The sequence below is a fragment of the Candoia aspera genome, chromosome 1 (assembly GCF_035149785.1).
Source record: "Candoia aspera isolate rCanAsp1 chromosome 1, rCanAsp1.hap2, whole genome shotgun sequence".
In the NCBI taxonomy this organism is placed as follows: Eukaryota; Metazoa; Chordata; class Lepidosauria; order Squamata; family Boidae; genus Candoia; species Candoia aspera.
The window spans coordinates 230,958,937-230,977,736 of NC_086153.1; the positions used below are offsets into that span (position 1 = coordinate 230,958,937).

An 18,800-nucleotide genomic window follows, 5' to 3' on the forward strand; every position below is an offset into this window, starting at 1 on the left:
ATAACCATACTATGGTAAAACAAGAAAAGATAAGGTCAAGAATGAATGGGTGCTGAATAAATGTGGATCCAATAAAAAAGTTAGTGGCCAGTTTGAAGAAAGAAGTACTTTGTGGTAGTTTAGTCCTATAGAGAGAATGAATGAGTATTGAATCACAAAAGAAATAAGAGTGAATGGGTAGAGGGGGAGAAGAAAACTGTGAAAATTGTAGTTGGATGGAATTGATGAAATCCTCAAAAAGAGAGAGAGAGGTAAAAAGTTGAAAGAACAAAAGGTAATGTATGGACATGGAATAAGCCGGGATGGTTTGCAAGAGTACAAAGGTATAGAGAAATATAGTGAATGGGTATATGTGAATGTAAATTAGATTAGCTATATTTCTTTTCCTTTTTTCTTATCATATATCTTTAATTTCTTTGGCTTCCTATTTCTTACACATTTTCTCTGCTTTGTATAACGTTGATGGGTATGTTGTATGGGTATATTGTATTAAGAGATTAAGGACACACTCAGACCTGTAAGATGGTTGCACTGGAACATAACCAGCAATGAAATAGCATCAAGATCATGTCAATTTGATAATTTTCAGCCAGCAAATGAAAATGATCCAATGATCAATGGGAATTTCTAGGAGTATCCAGAGACTTTGAGAGTGTGTGTTGCCTATCCTTTATTCTCTGATTCCTCTAGGGGTTGCAGACTCCTACTTTCACCTCCCTCTATGCATCTGGAAGGCGCCTGATTGACAAAAGTCTGATGTACAGAATTCCCTCCCAATCCAATTCTATTTCCGCTTCAAATTGCCCCCTCCATTTTCTACTTCTCTGGCGCAATTCATTTTCCAAAACATGGGTCATGCTATCATCATGTTGATCAGACTTTACATCTCCTGAAAGATGTATCTGATAGAAATGTAAATTAAATTGTGCAGAAAAAAATATGGCTTCTAGGTGTCACTATTGATGGGTATATTATTGCACATTTGCTGGGGTGCATTTTCTAGAAGAAAAGCGTATAAAAATTACCAGTCTTTTCACTTCTACTGATGAGGCAGACTGAAGCAGAATTGCCCCCAGACAAGCTGTCAAAATTAATCCCAAGAGATGGGGTAAATTAGGCTTCTGGTGATTGAAATGATGGAGGGTTTTTTTTCCTTCTACAGGAATATTAACAGGCCGATGTGTCAATTACAATGCTACTTTTCGGACCTGTCAGATCCAGGGCTGGTGCCCAGCAGAAATGGACAATGTGGATGTGTAAGTGCTTATCTATACCAGCCCATGTTATTTCACAGGAAGTGAACATGGGCCACATTGTAGTTGGGAACATAGTCACAGAATGTCAAACTGGTTGACTGGAAATCAAGAGTTCCCTTCTGGAAGGATTGGCTCATATGTTTTAATTAGATTACTTTTTTAATGGGACTTGGGTAAAAATGGCCTGTGCATATGGAAAGCTTTGTAATGGACACCAACCTCACTGTCACTAAGGGAATTTTCTTGGTGTGTGACTTGGGCTAGTCCAAGCTAACTGTGGGATATAATAGCTAGTTGTAATTGTCATATGGAGTTATCATGTATTATTGCTTTTTGTGCAAAAATGATGATTTTGCTTAAAGAGGTTTTTTTTTTTTTGAAAGGCCAAGTATCTGTGTTGAGTTTTATGTAGGCCATAATACAAACTTCAGATCCACATTCAGTGCCCTGAGTTCTCTTCTGAAGAGAACTAAAGATCTGAGAATTGGGAGCAGGAATCAAGTTCAGTATTGCCAAAGGTCCCCCCTTCCGTTCTATTGTTGGATTTGTATGCCAGTCTATTGTCCTTCTTGCTCATCAGTAGGGACCATGGACCTCTTCAATGAAACCTCTGTGTGCTCCTCACAAATTATTAATGCTGAGTTAGAAGGAAACAGGACAATGGAAGTTCAGGAAGTGGGGAAGTTCAAAGATCTGAAATGGGAGCCTGGGCAAAGTTAGTTTTTTTTTTCCCCTCTACAAAAGGAGTATTAACACTTTGTCTCCCAATCTGGATTAGGACCACACATGACCACTATTTCCACCCACTTTCATTACATTGCCATTCTAGACAGGGACTCAGGGTGCTGTTATTTTCATAAAAATTGCTATTAGCATATAGTCTGGTTTGGCCCTTAGAGTCTTCCAGAACAAGCAGGCTGTTCTTTGTGTATATGTGTTGAGTAGTATAGTATTATTGCTTCTATAGCATCTTACTTGTGAAAGGCTTTTGATTTGGCAGTTGTTGCTTGATGCTTTCAATTCAAATGTTTGATCAAAAAGAGAAATTAAGATGTTTCCTGCTTACAGTTTCTCCAGTTTGAAATAGGTTTCTAGAGGACAGAGAGCGATTCTTCACTCCTGATTTCAGTCTGATTTCTGTATTTTTCCCCTTGCAGACCTGTAATGCTAGAAGCTGAAAACTTCACTCTCTTCATTAAGAATAGTATTCGCTTTCCACTGTTCAATTTTGAAAAGTGAGTAAGGTGACACCAACCAAAACCCACACTGTACCTTGGAATTTACTTCCCAATAAATATTAGGTGGACTTGGACTAAGAATCACTTCTCTAATGCAAAGATTTTGCCTGACCAATAGAACCTGGTCTTGTGAATTTCAGAAGGTCCCTTACAAAGATGGCATGGACAGACCGAGACTGTCTTTCAACAGTCTTGCTGGACCATAAAATCAATATGTAACACATGTCAACATATCTGTTGTTGGGTAGTGGGCATGTGTGTGGGCATGTGTGATTATGTGTATGTGTGTAAAAGAGATGGAAAGCAGTCACAAATTCAGTCTGATGCAGAATCCTAGTTGTTTACATCAATCTTCCCTGACCTGCTTCTCCCCAAATGGGGTGGCCTGCTATTCCAATAATTCCCTTCAACATGTTACTTATGAAGTGGGTTGAGTGGACCAGAGAACAGTTCATGCATCCTCCTAACAAATTTCTGGCAACTGCTTGTATGTTTTGATGGCTGCAGCTCTTAACTCTTGTATTATCTCTAATTGAGGCTAGACAAGGAGGTGGCTTTGAAAATCCCATAACCTAAAATGCATTATGCCAAGATCAGAATTGTCATTCTCTATCCTAACCCCTGACCACAACCACCTCTTTGGGGGTGGATGTTTTGCTCTCAGGATAGTTTTCTTTGCTTCCTTCACAGGGGAAACCTCCTACCCAACATCACAACTGAAGATATCCAGAAATGCCACTTCCACCCTTTACGGCAACCCTTCTGTCCAATCCTGCGCCTTGGAGACATAGTAAAATTTGCTGGGCAAAACTTTACATCATTGGCAAGGACGGTGAGAGTGCCAGTTGCACAATGATTTATTTATTCATTTATTTAATTTTTATCCCACCTTTATTATTTTTATAAATAACTCAAGGCAGCGAACATACCCAATACTCCTTCCTCCTCCTCTTTTCCCCACAACAGCTACCCTGTGAGGTGAGTTGGGCTGAGGGAGAGGGACTGGCCCAAGGCCACCCAGCCAGCTTTCGTGCCTGAGGCGGGACTAGAACTCTCAGTCTCTGGTTCCTAGCCCGTTGCCTTCACCACTAGACCACACTGGCTCTTGTGATCATACTGGAACAGCAACCAGCATTTGCGTTTTGTTGATTTGCCTAGAAATTCATCTTTAAATCCCCTCTTAGCCATAGAGTTCTCTCAAGATTGTTGGGAAGTCATTGTCAGGCTGAAATTACAGGATGGCTGAAATTCTAAAACGCTTTGCTAATCTCTTTGGTAATCTAGAGATACAAATGTAATTAACAGTGAGATAAATAGTGAAATAGGAGAGCCATTGACCAAAATGAGGCCAAGAGAGTAGCACTGCAGCTAGAGATTCCCAGGATTACATGGGAATCAATAGATAACTTCTTTAATACACAAGGGTATGTTGAGTTAATTGATCTGGAATAATTACTGCTCATTCTTAACCAATCATTAATAGGAAGTAGAACCCTACATCTTACATGTGTGGAGAGGAAATCTGCCTTTTTCTATTTGCCAGTGACCTTGATTGTTTGATCAAACAGCCAGTGGATTAGAAGGTGATTAATCAGAATGTTGTGCCTTTAGAAGCAGCTCTGATTTCTTTCTTCTGTTGCTGGGATCTCCCTGGGCTGCATATCAAGATTTCTCCTAAAGCTGTGTTTTTCTATGCAGGGTGGGATAATAGGAATCAAGATTGGATGGGTGTGTGACCTGGATCATTCTTGGGAGCACTGCATTCCCAGCTATTCTTTCAGCCGGCTTGACAGCATCTCAGAAAAGAGCAAAGTCTCTAGCGGATACAATTTCAGGCAAGTCCTGTAGGGAAGCAACACTCAGAAATCCCCCTTTCCAGTGCTGATGAACTAAGGTTTCTCTCTATCGTTTGAGTATCCTTTGATTTACAGATAAACTATCCTTTAGATTCCATCTATTTTTCTTCTGTGTAGACACACCAGAGCCATTTCTTACAAGGAGGCAATTTTTCATCACAGGCAATGTATTCAGTGAGTTGCGCAACACACAAACCTTCCCAGATGCAGAGAATGAATGGGAGGGTGGGCCCAGACCATTTGCTTTTCCCATTCAGCCTTAGGTAATGGACTAATGGCTTGATATAGTGTGGTTTGGGCCTGCGAGCTTTTAATTAGCTCCCTTCTGGTACACTAATGGCTTTTTTGCAGCACACTAAGGTATTCAGGTACCCAGTCTGCCCTGTGTCACTTGGCTAGCTTGACAGGAAGCTCCATCTTTCCTCCCAGATTGTTATGCCAACACCAGATATATGCACCTCCCCCAACCATACCCACTTGTGAAACTTCCTCATTGCCATTCTGTGGCATGATAAATGTGCCCATGTAATTATATGTTTGCTCTCAAAATACATAGGCCAGGTCTTCCTGTATATTTCTGTTTACATACACACATTCCCCCTTTTCCTTGCCCGCAGGTATGCTAAGTATTACAAGCAAGAGAATGGTACAGAATTCCGCACACTGATGAAGGCATATGGCATTCGCTTTGATGTTCTGGTATATGGAAATGTAAGTGGGGCAGGGCAAACCTGCACTTCTTGGTGCACAGGGCTGCTGAAGAATTAAAATATATAAGAGGGAATTAGGAAATATCTGTAGGAGAAACAAGTCCTGGCTCTTTTGCTTATGAAAAGGTATCTTGGGTGCTCTGGACTCCAAATCATTAGAACCATGTCTGGAGAACGTTGTAGAGTCTTCCTTACTGGGCCTGCCTCCTTCACCATGCCTCCATGACTCATTAGTTCATTCTGACCTCTCCCCTGTTGGAGGAAAAGTTTGAGGGCAGAGCCTCCTCAATGGTGATAAGCTGTGCAAATCTTCAAAGGGGCACTGGGTCTGGATGAAAGTCCAAGTGAAACCTCCCATCAAAGTTTTTCCGCAAAACACCACCATGTTTCACTTTTAACCAGTGGAGCATGGCAGAGCTTCTTTTCACTCAGCAAAAGCAGCTTTTCATACATGCAGGTGCCATTTCCATTGCAGCAGCCTACTAAGGAAGATCAGCTTTCCCACTTCTAACAGGTGGAGTGAGTACCTCCCTTCTGCAAAGGCCCTTTGCCTCATCAAACCAGAGTGATGCACCTTAGCAAGGCAAAGTACCTCCATGAGACAAATCAAAATGATATCCATAAGTTTCATCATTAAAAATTCTGCCTGGGCAATCAAGGTTCTAGATTGCACAGTGAGGACATTCTCCACTGTAGAAGGTCACCTTCAAGTAGACATGTGCAGGGCCAGGGATCCCATCTACAATATCCCCTGATCATAGAGGGCCTGATTATCAGAGGAAGGCTTGAAGAATTTGATTTAAATGAAAAGCTTGCAGTTTAGGTCAAGACTAAATTGGTGGAACTTAAGTCCTATAGAAATTAACAGGACACATCTGTTATGGTATAATTTCCAATTCCACTGATTTCATTAAGAAATAAGTGCAGCTGAATTAGCTTGAATTCAAACTTACTTTCTGAAAACAGTTGTCTACTTTGCCATGACTCTATTCCAGGAAAAATTCATGGTTTTATCCTTAAAGAAAGGTTCCATTGCAACTGCAGTGGACAGTTTCATGACAAAATCAGCCATCCAGGCTGGTCCATATCATTGTCTTGCAAAAAAAAATTACCTGGGGGTATCTGAAGCACAGGAGAAAAAAAACCCCCAGATTCTTTGCAGATGGTCACGCACTGGACTTGTTTGTATTTTGAAATATAATATCACTGGCTTGTTCTAGCTCCCTTACTAGCACCAGGGCCATGTCATCTGCACTTGCATGGTATCATCTTGCAGAACTCCTTGACAATCTTTGAAAGAAGATAGGTTTTCCAGTCTTCCAATCTGATTGACTGCAGGGTCAGAAGGAAATGAATTGTTCCCTATCCCCACAAAACGATTCTGCTATTGACAAAGGATGGATTATTGAGAAGTAATAAGAAATGAGTGCCCACAGAGTAAAATGGCAATCTGGAATAGTTTTAAGATCAGTATGTCAACCTGGATTGTGTCTGTTCCATGATAGGATATAAAAGGAAGCGGTATTCCATGAATGGACAGAAAAGCCATTTCACAAAAGATGGAAGAATAGGCAGTATTCTGCCATGGCTGCTTAGTCACACGTGCCAACTACCCCATCACACACACACACACCCATTCACTTAGGAGAAGCAGTTTCTATCTGCTTACTCTGCCTTATCTTCCCTCAGGCTGGAAAATTTAATATCATACCAACGCTAATCAATAGTGTGGCTGCCTTCACATCTGTCGGGGTGGTAAGTGTTTTGGTTTCACTCATAGTTTTATCCACCTTCTGTTAACTTTTTCTTTCATTATTTACTTCGTAAGTTTGGATCAGAAAAGCCCACTGTTTATGGGTTCAGACAGAGTCTGATTTTCAAAGCTAAGCATGTATCTTCAAGAAAGTTTCCTTAAACCTGGAGAAAACACAACCTTTTGGCATATGTAGTACATTCTTTACCAGGCATGGCATTAACCCACATAAAGAATGTACTAAATACCACAGAGCCATCTGGATGGAAAAGTAGAGGAGGGACCTTTCTGAAGAAATTTCAGTCATCCAAAGGTAAGCCTAGTCTGCACTACTGATTTCCATTTCTGAATTTTTAGTTCATAAGAACTAAGTATAATTAGAACTAACTCTGATTATCTGCCTCCACTGATACCTCCAAGTTAAACACATGAAGCAATATATTAAATGTTAAGAAATTAATAGCAAATTCTGCAACCAACTTTTAAAAAATAGTCTACTATTGCTCTGATCTTTCCGCCATGTTTCTAGTCTTCTTAAAATTTAAAAATGAATAAAAAAGGCAATATATATATTTTTTTTAAATGATCAGGTACATCTTTTTTCCTGATTGTGCCATGAATTTTGTGCAGGGCACTAAAAAAAAAACTTTGACAGAACCCTTATCATAACTGTGTTTCTTCCTGGGTAGAAGGGATTCTGCATTTTATGAAATTTAACATTTTACCATGTGAAAAATTGCATAATATGAGCATGTATGTCAGAGTTATGCCTGCCACTGTAGCATTTGGCCTAGCCATATCACCTGTTTTCTCCTCACCCCAGGGAACAGTCCTGTGTGACATCATTCTCCTCAATTTCCTGAAAGGTGCAGATCAATATAAGGCCAAGAAATTTGAAGAGGTAAGTCTGGGCAAAATATACCATTGGGCTTGCTGGTGTCCCTCTGCAAACAAGAGGCAACATGTGGCATGACATGGCCGTTTCAGACTGGAAAAAAGCTTTAAATGGAAATGTGCACTTGTGGCTGTTAATATTTATTTATTTATTTATTTATTCATTCATTCATTCATTCATTCTGCTTCTATAGAAGAAAGCAGTTTGGCATATTTCAGACACTTGAAACAAAAATCCTCTTGATGCACGGCCATTATTCAAACTGATTGGAGATTTTTGGCAGTCTCATAAAAAAGTTTCAAGGATATCCAATAAAGGAGCCCAGCCAAGCAACTGAAGACCAAATATGTGGCCTTTATTTATCTAGGAAAAAATTCTTCTGTTCCTGTCTTCCCTCATCCCAGACAATCTCATATCTAGAATTATTGTCCATGAGGGAAAAAAAAACTATTTTCCTTTCTAATTAATTAATTAGAGAGCCAGTTTGGTGTAGTGGTGAAGGCATCAGGCTAGAAAGCATGAGACCGTGAGTTCTAATCCTACCTTAGGCACAAAGCCAGTTGAGTGACCTTGGGCCAGTCACTCTCTGTCAGCCCCAGGAAGGAGGCAATGGCAAACCACTTCTGAAAAACCTTGCCAAGAAAACTGCAGGGGCTAGTCCAGGCAGTCTCCGAAAATTGGACACAATTGAACGGATTAAAAAAATTAATTAACCCCTCTCTTTCTCTCACTTTCTCTTTCTCTTTCTCTTTCCCTCTCATCATTTCTTGCTTTGGCTGTTTCCCCTCTCTTCCTGCCAGATTCAGCTCTGATTAGGCATTTATGTATGCATGCATGCTTTTTACCATAATGGGCCTCAAAGCATAAGAACAAGAATAGTAATGAAATGCTATTAGAAATAACAATTAAAACATTTGAATGATGTGCCAGGAGTACTATAAATGTGGACAGGGTGAAAACTACTAGACAATCCCTTTTGTTTAACTGTAATTAAAATTAAATTAAATATGATCATTATAGTTACTCCAGCGTATGAAATGGTTTCTTCTTTAGTCACACTGGAAATTTCAGTTTGGCGGCCCCTTCTGAGGGATTGCTGAGTTCTGCATCAGCTTCTGAGAGTGCCTCGTTTGCATTGCACTGTGTTCCACCAGGCAGCCTCATCTAAGCAGAACACCTGTATTTGTATGCTTAATTCCAGTTTCTGTAATAGTGAGGAAAAACAGCAGAGCTGGATGCTCTAGGAAGGTCTGCCATTACTAGTCAAACCCAGAAAACCAAGAGGTGATGAGCTGCCTCTTGCTTCGAAGCCTGGTAGTTCATTTTTCTTAACTTAGAGTAAGGATCCTCCATGATTGCGGCCTAGTGGGGACATGTTCTGGGCAGGGCTGCTGCAAGGCTTTGCCCATTCGCATAGTAGCTGCCCTGGGGGATACACCCTCTTAGAGAGGACCCATTTCACAGAGTGCTACCTGCTAGCTTCTCCCTATTATCTTTGTTTGACTGTGCCCTTGCTTAACTTCACAAAAGTGATACTGAAGGCTGGTGCTTTTCCATAGCAGTTCCTAAGCTTTTAAATTAAACTGTTAATGAAATAGAAAAAGTCCCATGAGGCAGGAAACGAGGCAAGGGGCTAGAGGAACTTTCAGATCTCAGGCAAGCAAAAATGAATTCAAAATATATTTTATCAGGAAAACCTACCTCAGACACAAATACTTTTCAAAAGTATTTACTGAAATCTCATCCTTATGCTGAACTATTCAATAACCGAATTCTTATGGAATTAGGAATCAGAGAGAATCAGAATCAAGAGAAAAATTACAGACTTATACTCAGTGCTCCTTAAGTCAGCAAATCTTACTTCTGATTAGACATGCAGGATTACACTGAATATGTTGGCAGAACATCTTATTTTTTAAAGGACTCACATAGAGGGAAGCTTTCTTTTGTTGATTTGTCTAGCATAATAAAACATACTTTTAAAAAAACAAAGAAGTTAGTTTTGGTATATCTTTAAATGGGGAGATTTAGTTAGGTTAAGGAAAAATACATTCCATGTTATTACTATACTTCCTCCAAAGAATTTCAGATGACACAAGAAGAATGTTTAGTTTATCATAATCTATTTTAGAGCAATGCTTCCCCTTCCCAAACAATTTCAAAAACTGCTAACCTATTGATGGTTCAGAATTATTCTGGCATAAGATAAAGTACAGAATCTTTTTAAGAATTTAAGTAAAAGTTACACAAATGATGGCCTCCCTTTCCTTAGGAAAGAATTTGTGTCACTTAGCTTCTTAAATTGACTTTCAGTAGTAGTTAGAATAGCCCTCCATTACTTGGTACCTCCTTGATCTGTCCAGATATCTCTCAAAATTCCCTGCCATCACAAAGCTAGGAAAATCAAAGTAGGAACTGGGAGAACCAGGTTGAAATCCCTATTTTGCCATATGGGGACCACTGTCCCTCATCCATACCAACTCAAAGGGTATTTGGGAAGGAAAAAAAGAGGAGTGGGACAAGCACTTCTGCTATCCTGAGCTCCTTGGAGGACAGGGGAGGTATAAAGGTCCGATAAGTTCAAATGTCAGGAAGATGTGTGATGAATACGCAGTTCAGGTAAAATAAGAACGGTAAAAATGCTTAGAATGGATCAGCATTAACAGGTCTTGATGTCCCTTCTTACCAGGTATCAGAGACAGTATTGCATCCAGACATTCCCAGCAGCTCCATGTACCGAAGTGATCAGACCTTGGGAGGCCGTTGTGAGGAGAAGCAGTCAACTGATTCAGGAGCCTACTCAATTGGGCTGTAATAAACAGGAACTCTAAAGCAGACATGAATAAATTCTCTGCACTGGTCACCTGCATGGACGTTGCCCTGTGAAACAGTCTTCACTTGGAGTCTTCTTTTCACATCCTGTTGTTCAGGAAATGGCTTAATTTTTTTTCCCTTTATCATATGCTTGTTATTCTTCCCACTTAGTCTTTTTCTTCATGTTTACCAGATGCCTATCATGTCTTTTTTATATATATAAGAATTTTATTAAGTTTGACAGATGCCTATCATATCTTATGAAACCAGAAGTCCATTCCTTCTCCATACTTCTGGAAAACAGTGGGAAAGGCCATAACCTGTTATTAACCCATTTACTAAAAACAGAATACTGTGAAATCTGAACAAAATATTAATACACGCTATGTATTAATTGAAGAAATAATAATCCAGGAAAGTTCTAGGCAGCAGCTAATAAAACTGAAAAAAAAGTCTATCACCAAAAGTGCGTATCTTGCATTGCTAAGAAGAATCAGTGAGGCAACTGGGATAATCACCAACACACACACACACACACCATAATGGGACAAATGGTCATCTTCAATTATACCATATAACATACTGCCCTATAGAGGAGGAAAAAAACCATATGAAAAAGAAGAACTTTAAATTTTCCCTTGCCTTGCAAACTGGCAGGCTCTAGGGAAAAATGATTAATATTTCTTGTAAATATTCAGGCATTTTTCTTTGTTCCTTGGGTCTGTTGTTATAGACTCCCTAATTCCATACAGGCTTCTCTGTTTGATTTACCAAGATAAAAGCAGAAGAAAGCAGAATCCTGCATCTAAGTCTCAGATATTCAGAAGGAATACAGGAAGCTGCTCTCTAACATGTTCAATCATACTACATACTGACTTAGCAGTAACTTTCCAGTGTTTTCAGACATGGGTCTGTTCTAGCCCTTCCTGGAAATGTCGTCATTAAATCTGAGCTCATTTTGCATGCAAACATGGGAGCTATGATTCTTCTCCAGAGTACCACCATAGACTCCTGCAACCCTTACTATCACTATTACTTCTGGTCCAGCTTTTCTAGCTTTCACCTTAAGGGATTCTTTTTTCATGTCCCCCAAATTCTGTGGCCTCAGGCCCCTCACTTTACAGAACATAGTATGGACTCTCCCATCAACCATGTCCACTGTGAATTTGGGAGGAGTGGGCTCTAGTGGCAAAACATTAATCTTGTGTCCTTTCAGCAGACCGGCCCACAGCACCATTTCCAGAGAAGCAGGAATACAGAGCAGCAGCAAAACACAGTGAATTCAGCTGTTTCCAGAACTAGATGAGGCTCATTCAGATAGATTCAGGAGATGTATGAACTGAAGCAGAGACATCACACTGACAACAAAGGTCCGCATAGTTAAAGCAATGGTGTTCCCCGTAGTAACATATGTCTACGAGAGCTGGACCATAAGGAAGGCTGAGAGAAGGAAGATCGATGCTTTGGAACTGTGGTGTTGGAGGAAAATGCTGAGAGTGCCTTGGACTGCCAGAAGATCCAACCAGTCCATCCTCCAGGAAATAAAGCCAGACTGCTCACTTGAGGGAATGATATTAAAGGCAAAACTGAAATACTTTGGCCACATAATGAGAAGACAGGACACCCTGGAGAAGATGCTGATGCTAGGGAGAGTGGAGGGCAAAAGAAAGAGGGGCCAACCAAGGGCAAGGTGGATGGATGATATTCTAGAGGTGATGGACTCGTCCCTGGGGGAGCTGGGGGTGTTGATGACCGACAGGAAGTTCTGGCGTGGGCTGGTCCATGAAGTCACGAAGAGTCGGAAGCGACTAAACGAATAAACAACAACATGAACTGAAGCAGAAGTCCTCTAAAGGAGACAGGATCTGAATTCTCACAACGCTTCATTAGTGATTTGAAATTCAGAAAGCTACATTCATGCTACATCTGCAAAAATCAACCCAAATTACAGAATGGGGAAGGGAGGGGAGAAAGAAGGATGTAATTTTATGGCTCACAGAATGAGTTTCTTATCAAAGTAAATGGTTTACCGGGGTTTTCCAATCATGGTGCTTTGTGGGAGAAACGTCAAAATAATGTATCTCGCAGGTGTTCCAGACTCTGTGCTCTTTGCTAGCCTCTTTCAAAAGCAGAAAAGGTAAACTAAAGCTTTGCTGGAGTCTGTGGAATTTGGGTACTTGGCCTCCTTCTACTGCTGTTTGCTTCATACCTAACATTTACTCACATTTTATTGCATTTTTTCTTTCTATCCCTTCAAAGCAACATTTGTTAATTCCAGTACGAGTCAATGGGCTGATTGACATGATCAGCTTGCCCCAATGCTCTCCTGGAGGCAGGAACGCACCTCCACCCATCTTTGTCTCTCTTTCTGCTATGCATCAAAAGTGGCATTTTTTATTGGGGGTGGCTCAAGGAGTGCTTCTGGTTCACCTGCTGTGTTTTATTTCATGGCAGGCAAAGCCCTCCACTCTAAATGGCTCCTGTGCACTGTGGCAGGAATCCCACCCCCACCCCAGTCACTGGTTGCTGCCCTACAAGCCATTTTGGCCCAGGCTGCCTGGCCCCTTCTGAAGGGTTCTGAGCTGGTGAACCTTTTTTTTATGTGCTTCTCAAGTAGATTGGTGAAGAGGTGAACTGCTTAAAAAATCAGGCTAAATTGATTTTTAACAGGGCTCAGATGGAAACTTCTCAAAAGCCCACCATTGCTTTCTCTGCTCAGGTGGGAAGGGTAAAAAAGCAGGAAATTTACCAGTTGGGGACCGTAGTAAGTATGGTCCAGAGAGGCCACCAGATTATCACTATGGTGTAAGCAAATGAAGTAATTAAAATTTGGGAAAGGAGTCCTTAGCTGGCTCCATTTCCAGTCAGCTTATGCATGGGAGTCAAACAACTTAAGGCAGCAGGGTGGAAAAGTCCATTGATCTGCAAGTCAGGACCTGAATTTGTGCTCAGGGTTGAATTGAATTTAAGGCAAAACAGATGATTATCCAAACTTCTAACTGGGATTTGATCTGAATCTGGTGGTCTAGGTATGTCCCTAATGCAGAAGCTAAAGCTTGTACTAATTAAGCACGAGTGATGTTTTTTGCAGGGGCTGATCACTTTTCAGATGATAAGCACTATCACATAATGTTATGGATAGCAACAACTAAAAATGAAAAAAAGGCTAAATTTTTAGATCACTGAATCTTGCAATTTTGTCAATTTTATTCCCCCACTCCATCTCATGCAAGAGCACAAGCTTGTGATCTCATGTTTAATTTTAAAAATTGGAGTCCTGGGGTTTTGCAGATTCAGTGTCATTAACTGCTAAAAGAACAGGTTTTTTTTTCCATATTGGTACACACATCTATGTTGTATTAGAATACATGAACTTGCTTTCAGTTTGCCTATTTAAATTATATTAGTGAGTTGGCAGAAAACCTATTAATTCAGAGAACACCAATTCCAAATTAATTAGCATAGACTAAACAGGCATGTCTACCATGTTAACCAAACTGTCTTTAAATTAAAACCAAAATCCAGAAACTGAGAAAAGCATATTTCATAACAATCGCAAATTAATTCTATAGCAATGTTTAGGTATGCTTTGAAAAAATTGCCTGCATTGCTGAAGCTGCTACTTCATCAGTTTCTCGTTTGAAAAGTAGCTCTTATAATAACAGTTTATATAATATCAATTCCACAGAAGATAATAGTTAGACAACATGATGCAAACTTCAGTTTAAGTAAATTTTGAATGCACAATAGTGCTGGTTTGTTTCCCTGAAGCAACCAACACTTGAAAGCCTTATAAACATGATTAACTAGAAAAGAAAACACTGGCTTGGAATCACATAGAGGCCACCTGAATAAGGGGAAGATAGACTTCTAACACCAAAAGCAATATGAATTTCTATCTCACACAATAAAACAAACTCAGATCTAGAATCCTTCACTTCTTTTTATTCCCCCCGCTTCCCCTCCATGCCAGACTTAGACTGTTTCTGTCTTGAATTTCAGCTCCTCATGCACGATCTATCCAGCACTGACAGATGGCCAGTTTAGATTCAGAGTGGGTTAAGAATTACAACGCATACATTTTATTTTGAAACAGATTGAAACCAGCTCTACAATGAAGCCAATTCAAATTAAAGTCCAACGTTTAAGCAAGATTCATATCATGAACAGGAAAGCACCCAGACATCTCAATCTTAACATTTATTCAGAATTGTCCCACATTACAATAGAAAATTTGGAGGGATACAGATCCTTTGCATCTATGAGTAAACCTCATCTGAATATTTAGAACATGTCACTAGGTGGCTGATATATTGTATGACTAGCTTGATCCATCAGATTAAGGCATCATGTAGTTTCATTGGTTTTGGCTTAGCATATTGCATACACCCAGCTGTTGTGATTTACAGCTGAGTGCCAATTGTGGCTTATTCAAAAACCATGATTAAATAAACCTTGGCACTGTGTGATGGGTAAACTTTGCTGAAGAGAAGAACTTCAGCCTTGGTTATTTAGAGGTATCGTGCAAGTGGGCAAATGAAGAGATGCTTCTGGAAAACATGCAAGGGGATTCTTGATGTCAGGCCCAGCTCAAGAACAACAAAGAATCAATCCAGCCAAACTTCAGTTCTTTATTTGCTCACACTGTATAGACAGAACCTTGCCAGACTAAAGCTACTCTACCTAACCTGAGGAGAAATAACCTGGGAAGGCCCTAGGGCGGGGCTACTCTGAACCTCTTAGTCTTCCCATGGTCCATCTCTGGACTGTGTTTTCTCTTATCTTGCCCCCTCCTTGGAATGTGCCCCCTCCTTCCTGCGAACCAGCAGTGTTGCTGAAGTCCATCACACTGGATGAGGTTTCCATGCGGCAATTGCTCTGCTTCATTCACAGAACGTTTACCCAGCATTGAGAGTACAACAGCTGCTAATTCTCTGTTTCCCCCTTCTTCTTCCAGTTTTCTAGAACTGGAAAAACTGCACCAGCCGCATTGTGCCCTTGTTTGCCTGTATAAGGAACACTCTATCTGGAAGCAGTCCACTAAGTCAACAGGGGATTTTTCTGAGTCAGATATATCTCAGAGAAGGTCCTCAATAATTTCCTACCTCTGAGAGTTAAGAAGTGGAGAAACAGTCAACATAATTTTTCTCCACTGCCATTCCTTGAGAGAACTACAAGATACCACCTGCAATGTTTTCAGCACGCTCCAATGCTCCTTACCCCCATCTTCTTGTACTGACTAGCTCTTCTCTCTTCCTCAGCCATAGATCATTGTGGAAACATTTCTAAGCCTCTGCTTCTTGCAATGAAGTGCTGTCAGGGTAGCCGTACTTCGAATAAGACACGGACTCACTTAGAGGGTCTAAGGATTTCCGAGTTTATTGAAGCAGAATGCATACAGAGAAAAAGACGGGAATGCGGGTGTGGTAGCAGGGTGTCCCGTTTATACCCCTGTGGCGGACCTTGTCCTCCTCCACCCTCCATTGTCCCCCAAGCCGGGTCCAGATGGGTGATTAGAGTTGGTATGGGTCTGACAATGGGTGATTCCGGCGATCTCCGATGTTTTCCTTTGTCTCTTTGCCCTCGTCCGGTGCAGGTGCGTCCCCTGGGGTAATGGCTGGGAGTTCCCCCGATCTGTTAATGGTTTCCAGGTCCTGTCCGAGGTGCGCTCCTATTGTCCTGGTGATTGATTTTATGGGTTTGGGTGCTTAAGGGATGATGTGTGTGTTTAAAGGATAATGGTTATCCCTTCCTCTTTCCTGATGTGCATGTTCCCCGTTGTGATGCACTTATGCCTTGCAACGGGGAACATGACAAGTGTTTAGTATCTCTCACCTCCTTCCAAAATGAAGGATGCTAGCAATTCCCCAAAGTACCAAAGAAAAAATGACCACTAGGTACTGGTTTCCAGCTAGAAAAAAAATTAAACTGGCAGAGCTTTGGTTTCTATCAGGGAAACCCAAAAAGACAGAGGGGGTTTAACTCTAAGATTGTCCTGGGGCTTGATCCTCTCAAAGGAATGAAAAGGCAGAAGACAAGTACCGTAACTGAGCCTTGCTACACCACACTCCATTGAATTAACAGTTGGGTCCCAGCAGAAGGTAACTCCCACTTGCTTTTCCTTCTTGTTGACTGCACCGAATGTAATTTGTAACTTGCTTTCAGGAGTGTTCTAGAATGTGGAGAGGTGGGGAAGGTAGGGAATCAGCCTTTCCAATCTTTACCTGAAGGGTGGGAGATACCCACTTCCATGCCTGTTCTTTCCAATATAGAAGCCATAAAATAAAAGAATTGAGTTTCCAGTAGTTGGCAGACTAGCCAGATTGTAGACTGTAGTGTGGGAGCGACAGGATGTGCCCATCCTGCAGGAGATTTCCAGCATGTGATAGGACTCTGTCTAGGCTAACCCCTCTAGGAGAGGGAGCAGAGCAGCTTTGGGATCCAGTAATTGACTACACTGTGTTCCTTGCTAGGACTTGGGAAAAGAGCTTGACTGTGAAGAGTAAAGCCACGCTGAGAATTAAATGTCTAGAGCAGTGTTTCTTAACCTTGGCAACCTTAAGATGGGTGGACTTCAACTCCCAGAATTCCCCAGCCAGCATGGCTGGCTGGGAAATTCTCGGAGTTGAAGTCTACCCATCTTAAAGTTGTCAAGGTTGAGAAACACTGGTCTAGAGAGATGGGAAACAAGTGGAGGCTGTGAGTTCCTAAGCATGAACATTAAGATTTTACTTGTTTTGCTGTTCTGTCACAGAATATACAGTATAGCATTCATGGACTGTCTTTTCCCTAATTCTTTATTTTTATTTTTTTAACATTGGATCTTTGAGTTCCAATTATTTTAAAAAATTTCCAGAGCCCATTTCCTGTCCTTACAGCTTTCATTGACAAAGCTGGCACTTGTTTCTATGCTATATTTTTCTTTAAAAATAAAGTAAAATATTTTAATGGCTTAATTTCTCCCCCTGCCCCCTGGGTTTTAAGAATTTTTTGTTGTTGCTGTTCTTCAAAGTTGACATGTAGTTTGGTTTGTAGAAACAAGCAGTAAAAATGTTCTGAATACTTAAAAACAAGAGAGTAGAAGAGTTCTCAATATATTGAAAAGTTTAAAGGGAGGGTAAAAATATTAACATTGTGACATTAAAAAAAATACAGTTTCTGATCCATTAAACACTTCAAGTGGAAAAAGTTAAACTGGCTTCTGTACTAACATTTTATATAATCCACAAAAATAGATCTCTGTAAAAGAACAAAATACATAACAGTAAAATATATTCTAAATCCCCCCCATGTTAGAAAAGCATAATATGGTTTTAATTCCTATAAAATGCTGCAGAGAGAGAGTGTGTGTGTTTAAATCTGATTTTGAAACATGGGATTAGTAACCTAACCCAAATTTAGGCACAGTTAATCCCATTTGGCTTGAAGGATGTAAGAACACCTGATCATGTGGGACTGTGGCCTATTTTGTTGCTGTGAGAGAGACGGCGCTTATTCTTACACAGGCCTTTGTAAGGGCCCCTTTTGTTAGGTAAGGTTCCCAAAGTCTAAACGCAGTCCCAAGTGATGGACTCAGATGGAAGACTCTAGGCCTGACTTCCCTGCAGCCAAGGCTCTTTCAGTCTGCTCCTTCTGTCGCTCCTTACACTCCCGCCACACTATGAAAGGATTGACGAAAGCCAGAAGTATTAAAACTATGAAGGCAATATCAACCTGGAAGGAGAGATGGAGAAAGAATGAAAACACCCAACCGTCAACCAAAAGACTCCAATGTCCCCAAACTAGCAAATGGTATCTTTCAAGCAACATATCCTGGATCCTAACATCCCTCTGTTTGGGGTGCTGCTGACATCCAGATAGGGAAAGCGACTCAATGGGATACAGAATACTTACATAAAAGGAATCCCCCTTTAGTGGGCCCCTGATGAGTATAAAACAGGGATACTGTAGAAGGGACACCACAGCTGACAGTCCCAACACCAGACCATAGAGTTTCCCAAAGTGTTCCAGGGGAAAGCTGTAAAACGAAATGGGGGCAGGAGGGGAATTATGGAGAAAATGATCCAGGCATTTTAAGTGACTTTTCCTTGTTGCTTCCCTTATTGCAACTTGCAACTACTCTTCACCTTTTTCTCAGCCTCCCTTCTTGACCTTTGGTAACTACCTTTCTGCATCCCTAGTAGGATCAAGGAAGTGGGTAGAACATTTGTTTGCATCTATATCAGTGCTTCAAGGCTCCCTCACACAAAAGAATGATAAAGAGAGAGGGACTTTTGAG

General features: G+C 40.8%; 2 protein-coding genes across 6 annotated transcripts in view; one reads left to right on the forward strand and one right to left on the reverse strand.

The window, feature by feature from the left end:
• P2RX3 (purinergic receptor P2X 3) overlaps positions 1-10,733 on the forward strand; it is a 46,285-nt gene extending 35,552 nt beyond the window's left edge. Inside the window, exons 5-12 of the mRNA XM_063289091.1 lie at positions 1,163-1,256; positions 2,414-2,491; positions 3,185-3,326; positions 4,193-4,329; positions 4,968-5,061; positions 6,750-6,815; positions 7,637-7,714; positions 10,398-10,733. Of these exons, the coding sequence (XP_063145161.1) occupies positions 1,163-1,256; positions 2,414-2,491; positions 3,185-3,326; positions 4,193-4,329; positions 4,968-5,061; positions 6,750-6,815; positions 7,637-7,714; positions 10,398-10,523 (815 nt within the window). The 3' untranslated portion in view covers positions 10,524-10,733. The remainder of the gene's footprint in view (positions 1-1,162; positions 1,257-2,413; positions 2,492-3,184; positions 3,327-4,192; positions 4,330-4,967; positions 5,062-6,749; positions 6,816-7,636; positions 7,715-10,397) is intronic.
• SLC43A3 (solute carrier family 43 member 3) overlaps positions 10,645-18,800 on the reverse strand; it is a 48,968-nt gene continuing 40,812 nt past the window's right edge. For 4 of the 5 annotated variants that reach the window (XM_063289089.1, XM_063289087.1, XM_063289088.1 and 1 more), the window contains 2 exons: positions 18,416-18,539; positions 17,722-18,235 (listed from right to left, as the gene is read on the reverse strand). In XM_063289089.1, coding sequence (XP_063145159.1) covers positions 18,095-18,235; positions 18,416-18,539 — 265 coding nt within the window. In that variant the 3' untranslated portion in view covers positions 17,722-18,094. Of the gene's footprint in view, positions 10,729-17,721; positions 18,236-18,415; positions 18,540-18,800 lie in introns of those variants that run through there. The other variant, XM_063289090.1, reaches the window with a different exon arrangement.